An 8,549-nucleotide genomic window follows, 5' to 3' on the forward strand; every position below is an offset into this window, starting at 1 on the left:
AAAAGATCGAGTAGATGATTGACACCCATGTCTTTGTTTTCATAAGTCTACGGGTTGAGCTTCGTAATTGACTGACATAGAGTTGTTGATCTTGTTCTCGTCATGCTAACGTCCGTTCGTGAAGTGTCTACCATCAATAATTGTCCTTTTTCAACTAATTCATGAGAAAAGTATGCGTTAAGCACTCAAAAACGAATGTCTATGTCAAAAGAAATAAACTTTGAAAAACCTAGAGCCAAAACGCATATTTTGGGAATTTCCACAAATTACAGTGGTATAATGGTAAATTTCTCAAGATTCTTACTTCATTTCGTTGTGGATCTGCCCACGAATAGAAAGGTTCGTCTCAGATTGCTCCTCTTCCTAGTCTCTGTGTGTGTTCCTTGTTGCGCTGGTGACGCTTGTGTACGCTTGTGTGTGTGCAGATATTCATTTGAGTGAACATTTGGGGTGATCTAAATGGCTTATGTTGATCGAACCTTCTCTATCACGGAGGATGATTTTGAGGGCACCTTCATCGTGCACAATCGGCCACCTGTGAAGGAAATTGCGCTCGCGATCGCTCTCCTCGCATTTGGTATATTGGGAATTCTGTTTGGCTTCATCATGATGTTCAATAAGGTTGGAGGCGACCGTGGTCATGGTAATTCTCTTCTGTTTTTCTTTTGAGACGTTCTTCTGTAAACTAGGTCTACACAAGGCCTTTTTGGCATGCTAAAACATGCCTTAGAGAAGAAAAGAGATAGGCACACATTCGTTCGTGTTTTAAACTTGCAAAGGGTCCCTCTGACATTCAGTCAGCCATGTGAGTTTCTCTTGTTTTAAAATGGCTATGTGATTTTTCACCTTGTTTAACAAAGCGCACCACAAATGAGTCGAGTCTTGGTGTAGTTGTCGAATTCAATTTAGCGAGTCATAGACTTCTATTGGTTGTGTTTTGCCCCCAGAAATTTTGAACACCTTCCATTTTCTCGCGGCGTGTTTCTTCGATCTTGTCTTATCAAACTTAAGGAGAACGTATTGGTATAAAGTCTGTAATTGGCTGGTCACTTTAACCGGCAGGAAAATCACCACAACAACTTTGAATGAAACTGGAAACATTAAACTGAACCACACTTGAATCGACAGATGGGGCGGAATTCCCCTCTCAACCCTAGTCGGGCACCCCCCTCGACATGGTAATTATGAAACGTGTTTTGGCAGGGTGAAATCTTGAAACCTTAAAACTCCTCAAATGTTTCAATAAGTGCTGAAATGCCCCACACGAAACCGGGGCTGATTTACTATGTCTCACTAAGGTCAGCTTTTTAGCAATGAATTTGATTTTTATACGATGGATCTGACCGTGCGGCGAGGATTTGCTGCGGGAAGGTGAGATGTGCGAGGTTTGGGACTTATACCGCGGAATCTGACTGCTGAAAATTGAAAACGTTGATGTTTCTTGGTGTTCCGTCGCGGTGAATCTACAAAACGTTGGATGGTTATGCTGATGCAAAAACGCTAGGGTTGAATGATGTCTTGCTATGGAAATCTGCTAACGCTAGGGGTGATGTGCTGTTCTGCAATTGCTTGGGCTGATCTGCAATGCAAAACGCCAGGGCTGGTCTGTCATGCAAAAACGCTAGGCCTTGCTGTTTATGCACAAAACCCTACGGTCTCTTGTGGGGGGTCCAGCTGAGAAGGTGCCTGCTGAATGCGAAGTGCCTGCTGCCTCTTCTGCCAGAAATGCTAGCGCTAGGTTTTCTTATATACTTGGCTATTAAAATTGCCCTACCTAGTTCCCAACAAAAATCACTTAAAAATAATAAGTGAAAATTGGCTAAAATAGGGAAAATAGGTCTATGCATTGTAAAAATGCTCCTGATGGGTTCTGACTGAAATCTGATGATCATGCTGTGTGCAACCAAAGGATATGCATCTACTCTAAGTGTCTGGTCATGCACGGTCTGCGAACAGACTCACAAAAGTGCCAGATCACTTCCTAATCTAGGCTAACTGAACTGGACTGGACCCATGTCATGAAGTAGCTTGTCCACGTACACATAGGGTTAGATGTGCTCGTGACACGTCCCTTGCTACTTGATGGTTTTTGGCATTTGCACGGCTAGTGGTCTTTCCGGGATGGCCACCCACTGCATTGAGCACAAAAGTGACAATACAAAAAGTCACTAACGGTTCCCATTCTTAAGCATGAAACATCATACAAGAATCTTTGTTTGCTTTAAAACTGCTGACAACATGTAGTGTGGGGACAGGATTCACATGTAGATTGCATGGCCAGAACCTTCTAGGCGGTTTTGTGCAGTCATTCTTGGGCCAGAAGGGGGTTTTCTGATTTCTCTTTCCCCCACAACAACCCCCCCTGCCCCCACCCACAACATGAATGAGGTAGAAAAGCTGATTTTTTCTTAGACTAATTTGTTTATAATGGGGACATTGACAAGGGTCATTGTGCGTCAGGGCTGACTATGAACCACCTTTCTCTTTAGCCAATTGTCTGAAAACAAGCGTGAGGAATGACTAGTTTGGAAAGGCTTCATCACATGACAAAGTCATCTCTGGCTTTTGTATGCGTACGGTTAGATAAGGGGGCTCAAAACAAAAGATTAAGAGCTGCAGAGAAGTGTTCGTCCATCAGCATGGAAATTAAGCAATACAGACCCTAATCATTTCTGGATTTGGCAGCTGCAAAAGGCAGCCCCTAGGCTGTGTATGTGGCCAAGGAGCTGCAGTTCTGAGCTCCTAACAGAAGAGCTTTATAGTCACAAACTCTCAGGCTTTTCAGCCACAAAGCTGCAACACATTTTAGCATACATTGTCAGGATTTTTATTTTTGAAACTGCTTTTCTTTGCTTTGTTGTTAATTATCTCTTTTTTTTTTCCGAGAAAAAGATCCTTCCATTAGTTAATAAAACTGCCCATAGGGCTACAATCACCTCTAGAGAGGTCTATATCAACAGCAAGGGGAGACTCTCCCAATGAAAAAACAGAATATGTACAATGGGGGCTAAATCACAAGGAAAGAGCCACACAGGTGGACTGTAGTGCCATATGGGTGCAACCTAGACCAAGGTGAAGAAGGGCCCTGGGCGCCAGAGTCGCAGGAAAGCCTCTCTACGCTCCCGCATGGGGTCGGAACTGCCCTGGAGTCTCTCGAACTGGCCCTTGAGAGTGGATCAGCTCCAACCAAAAGTCACGAACAGTCTCTGCCGGTGGAACAAGGCGAGCCTCGATAATGTGGAAGCAGCGGGCCCGCCAAATGAACCAGATTGTCATGCCACAGATGAGCTCTTAACACACCTCTCTGATTGCACCACTCCTGGGGGGTAAGCTCTATGGCCACTGAAGTGTAGGTAGACCCCCCTGGATCGCTATCATCCCGTTGCTGGAAGCCAACTCAAACTGGAGTGCAGGGCCCGTAAGAGTGGACCAGGCTGTAGCACCTCAAGTGTACTGTCGAGCTGTGGAAAGAGCTGTCATCAGCCAAAGTACCCGAAGCCAAACCTGCTGTGCCATGGGGCAGTCGCATAGACAGTGTCGCTAACTCTCCAAAGGATGACCACAAGCTTCACAGGTTGCCGAAATGCAACTGACCAAAACGTCTCATAACGACCAGGCAAAATCTGACCACATTGTCTAATGCGGCTCTCGCAAAGATGATGCTCCTGCAACATAAGAATATCAATCTCACCACCCACAAGGCATCGCTGAAGCTCCTGACGCAACCGACCCCGCTGGCGGTGAAACTGGGATCCTTCTAATCCCTGCACATTCCATGAGACAATCTTCATGGGGTCCGAGAATGAACTGATGTTGTAGTAGCAGCTAACCTCACTATCTTCGAGTCCGGCTTGGATGGGGAGTAATCCGCATCCGAGCAACCCTGAGATAGGCGTGACTATGAAGACTGTCCAACCCAGGCCCAAGAAGAGCGTGCCGTCCGTAGGTTATCTCCTCTGTCCAGGAATCCTCATGTATATACACATCCTGCTGTGTCCGGAGGTGTCGTTGAGAACTTGGCCAATGGACACAAAGTGTGTACCAAATCTGTACCCTTCAAGTCTCTCGTGTGGTGAGAGAACTCAAGAGCTTGGACTTGCAGCTAGTCCATTACTGTGTCCAGAGTCCACTCAGATTTTTCCTTGCCTCTATCCCTCTCGCTTTAAGAAACAGTACATGGACTCGGAAGCAAGCCGCCTCAAAGTCTGGTGGAGAGTCGCCTAGAAAACATATGAAGTTGTAGGCAAAGAAGTCCCACCGACGACGGATGTCGAAACTCGTCAGTCCTCGAGGAACTGCTGTAAAGGGAGTCTGCACCAGAAGGGGGGTCCTCAAGAAAGGCTGCTCCTCTCTCGTTAGGCGGCTCATGGCAAAGGCACTGCCAAGAGATCTTCTAGCAGCCGAGGAAAGGTCCTACCCCTTGGGGTCGACTATGGGTATGAGCAAGAGAGGATGAGGAAGCAAGGGGGCTGGTGGGTGGAAAGGGAGGGGAGGGGGGGACAAAGGGGGATGGGGGGAGGTGGAGGGGAGGATGGAGGTAGGGTGAGGTGGGGTGGTAGAAGGCTCGGGGGGAGGGGCTGTCAGTGGTGAAGCTGAGGTGGAGGGTGGAGCTGGGGTCTCGTCCTGTTGTAGAGGGTCAAAACAGTTCCCTGTGGGAACCCATTGCTGCTGGCCTGGAGTAGGACGACCACCAGGGGGTCTGGACTAGCGTGGTGGTGTCTGGCGTCGCTGACCACGAGCCTGCTGCCAACCCTCCTCTTTCTGGGCTCCGGTCTTGGAGGAGGAACCTGCCTGAGCTCCTTGTGTCTCTGTTTGTTGAGGCTGGGTCTGTGTCCGTGCTGAAGGTCGGAGCCTCCTCCGAGGAGAGGCCTTTGTGAGATGGCCTATCTGTTGCCAACTGAAGCATTGATTTGGGAGGCCCGAATACTCCACACTGTGGCGGAGCCAATCACGACTCACCCGAGGTAGTAGAATGACCTTCGGAAGGGTGTGATTGTCTCAAACCAGTACGCGTACTGAAGGTATGCTAGTTGCCTTGGCAGCTACAGAGGCTGCCGTGCGAGGTGTCTTCAGGACAATCCCAATCTCTGAGCCAATCCTGGATAAGAGCGGGAGGTACTCTCTCCTCAAGCCGGGGAAGCAGACCTCCTCAACTAGAACATTGGTAGCTGGGTCGAATCCATGACGCCATTGTCGAAAATGAGCTTGAACTGTTCGGATGGCCAGGGGGCTCATTGCAATGACCTTGGACGCCATCTCGGAGGTCTCAAACTCTATCTGGTAGTAGCCGCGTCCAAGAAGCTGAACATCGATGATCTTGCCCACCTCTGCTAAAAGGTGGGCCTGGAGGAGATCACGCACCTCCCCTCGGCTAGGTCAGGTGCCGATGATCTTGCAGATAATAGAGGTGGCTTGAAGGCGCGCCGCCTTTGCCTCTAAGCTTGCTTACTCTGTCGGTGAGAGAGCAAGTCGGATGGTGGGTTCCGCGGGGTTGGGCGAGGGGGCTTCGGTCGAGTCCCTTTGTGGCGGAGCAGAATCCTCCATCTGTGTCTGCTGCTGTGATGGTGAGGGAAGGTGGATTGAAGGCGTCAAAAGCGAAGTGAAGTGACAGGGCGAGACGATGCCGCTTGGAAACACAACCTAGGATGAGTGAAGGTGAGCAACCAAGAGAGCAAGGGGGGGTGGGGGGTGTGAGGGCAGCGCAAGGAGGGAATGAGGGTGGACTGGCTGCTGGCAGCTGAGGCATCGCGTGTGGTGGGCATCTCAGACGGCGGGCACCTCAGGGCAGCGCGAGGTGGGGGGAGAGAAGGGGCGAGATGACAGGCTGAAGGCAGCGCAAGGGTGAGCTCTGATAAGGGCAGCAATGGCGAGCGTATGGACAGCAGCGGCGAGGGCGCTTCCACAATTACCTCTTTTTGTCACTAAACACAGTGAAAGGCATTCTTTCTTCTTGCTTTGCAATCCGTAGTTTTCTGGGCATATGGTCCAACACCCGAAGAAGTCTGGCTTTCGTGGTTGTGAAGTACATATTCGGCTTTGCATTTGTATTTATTGTTTTGCCTAATCTTTGACTTCTCAGCACATACTTCAATTATAGTTGACCTACTGGCTCTACTCTTGAGTAATTCATCAATAAGCTAGATTCCTTTAGACTATTGTCTGAGGAATCTACAGGAAAATTTTAAGGATAGGATGGTTTATAGCCAATGTATTAACTATTGACCTTCCAATTCTCTCTCTTTCATCATCCATGCTCGAAGGTTGTATCACCCTTCAGTTATGTCACTCTTTGGCTTGCGCTTTCTTCTTAATGTGAATGTAGGTTTGTTCTAAAGGTGACCGTCTTGTTTGTAGGGTTGTTTTTTGCCATCCTCGGAGCAGTTCTTTTTCTACCAGGATTTTATTACACGCGGATTGCATACTATGCTTATAAGGGCTACAAGGGATTCTCATTTGCAAATATACCAGCAGTGTGACCAATGGCAACCAGACCAGATGTGAGTGCGGAGTTGCAGGTAGACAAAAACACACGGTAGAGAGCTCTTACATGACCCAAAAGAGCAATGTTGTAATATGTGTTGTATAGGATTGCGGTGTGTTTCTCTCGGCGCCATGGCATGAACCATGGAGTTTGCACATGTAATTTACCAAGACCTCTCTAAGAGTGAATGTGGTGGGGAAGTGAGAAAGGAGTGTGCAGGACATTGTAGCTTGATTACGATGCCGTTGCAATGTAATTACTCTCACGGGTACTGATGTAATACTATGGGACTTCTCTTGGAATCACCTTGATCAAGGAAAGCTTTTTTAGCACCATTTTTGTCTGTGCATATGGATATGCACATTCACATATTCTTGTATGTGAGTTTGTGCAAGTAATTTTTTAAGTTGTGTTAGCTTTTATTAATCATCAATGGGAAGTGTAGCGTGTCCTCTGCTTGGTAGCAACAAGTGCTAAGGCTTGCCTTGCACATGGCTACTTTTGAATGCCAATTAAAAATGTTGCATGGTGGAGAGAATCACAATTGGGCATGCAATGTACACCATGTACAAAGAGTGGTGAATCAGTTGTCCTGTATACAATTGGGTAGGAGGTGAGGTTTTGGATATGATGCCATCTGTCTCGAGTTGCTTCTAAACAAGTCATTAACCGTATGTGAAAGGGTGTGCATCGCCGTATGAAATTCATCTAGAGGCAATGAGAAGTGGACATGTGAGGTTTTGCATTCATTTGGAGGTTGATATTGTGGTTTTGTGAAGGCTGATTCTTAATTATTCTTTAGCTGAGAAAATGATGGTTTTTGAGCGTCTCTGTTGCTGGCCTTTTGTGAATACGGATTGGACATTTCCAACAGCAAGGAAGCTTAGCTATTAAAATGCCCAACTTGTTGCTTCTCTTTTCACCATCCATCCCTAAAGTGAAAGATCCCATACCCATTCAAATGCACCTTCAAACATAGGAGGAGGAAGGGAGCGGGGGCGGGGGGGAGAGAGAGAGAGAGAGAGAGAGAGAGAGAGAGGTGGGGGGGGGGGGGGGGGGGGGGGGGGGGGGGGGGGAGGGGGAGAAGAGGAGAAAGAGAGAGTATCAACCAATCTATCCCTAGCTTTACTTCGCTCTTCACATGTGTTTTATGTATAGATAGTTGCAAGTCCAAATGCAAGCTGACAAGCTTACAAAAAATGGCATTCCTTTAATATTAAACTCTCGAAGTATTCATACATAAGTTACTAGCCCCTTAGTTTGCTTGAGTATTCATGAGAAAAAATCATTCCTAAAGCAAACACTAGGTATGTGTGCTCCCCATAGGCTTTATGCACCCTCACAATTGCATTCACCTTTTGCTCTTTTTCCACAAGCACCATGCCTGACGAAGAATGGCTGGAGTTAGATGTATTGGCTAAGTTTACAATTAGACTTACTTGGTATATTTTGTTTACTTTATTATGATCAACGAGAAGACCACTACCTCATCATGGATGTAGTACTTATGCGAAAGAAATAGAAACTAGGCAAAAAATAAATATCTAATGATTTGAGTATGAAAGAAGATCGTTTTTTCACTTCTTGTATGAATGAGTTTAGTGTCACTTCTCGTATGAATGAGTTTAGTGTCAGTTATAGCTAGTTACAAGCTCAAAAAGAACTTGGATGAGAAAGTAAAAGACATGCCTATTATGTGCATTGCCTTCGTAATGGGCTCATCATGAGACACATGTATTTGCTATCAATATCTCTACTCTGGCTACTACTCTCCTAAAGTTTGATGATGTAGTCCTCGTAGCTTCCTCTTTGAGGAGACATAAGTATGTGGATCTTGGCAAGCAAAGTGCCACACTTGGTGTTGATAAAGGGAGTAAGTAATTTATGGGGAAGTTCTATGAACACAGTAAATCTAGACTGCTCTGAAAGGTGTCAGTCCCACTACCGTCCTCTATAATTGGTGCTAGTGGATCTATTCTTGCTTGGGTCACACTCTCCTCAGTAGACACTAAGCTGGCCTGATCTACTAGTGATCTCCGGTCTCTTTGAAGATTTCTACCTGATCTAA

The 8,549-nt window shown here is 46.8% G+C and overlaps 1 protein-coding gene across 2 annotated transcripts; it reads left to right on the forward strand.

Moving 5' to 3' along the window:
• Window positions 1-214: 214 nt before the first annotated feature.
• On the forward strand, window positions 215-6,816 carry LOC147432953 (transmembrane protein (DUF872)). 2 transcript variants are annotated; one of them, XM_086492703.1, is made up of 3 exons: window positions 215-339; window positions 426-643; window positions 6,355-6,816. In XM_086492703.1, the coding sequence occupies exons 2-3, from the start codon at window positions 460-462 to the stop codon at window positions 6,474-6,476; spliced, it is 306 nt and encodes a 101-aa protein (XP_086348829.1). In that variant the 5' UTR covers window positions 215-339; window positions 426-459; the 3' UTR covers window positions 6,477-6,816. The 2 variants fall into 2 exon arrangements, with proteins under 2 accessions (XP_086348829.1, XP_086348828.1); XM_086492702.1 differs by lacking the exon at window positions 215-339 and having other exon boundaries at window positions 365-643.
• The last annotated feature ends 1,733 nt before the right edge of the window (window positions 6,817-8,549 follow it).

The sequence above is a fragment of the Adiantum capillus-veneris genome, chromosome 20 (genome assembly GCF_014529385.1).
Source record: "Adiantum capillus-veneris isolate H3 chromosome 20, ASM1452938v2, whole genome shotgun sequence".
NCBI classification, from domain to species: Eukaryota; Viridiplantae; Streptophyta; class Polypodiopsida; order Polypodiales; family Pteridaceae; genus Adiantum; species Adiantum capillus-veneris.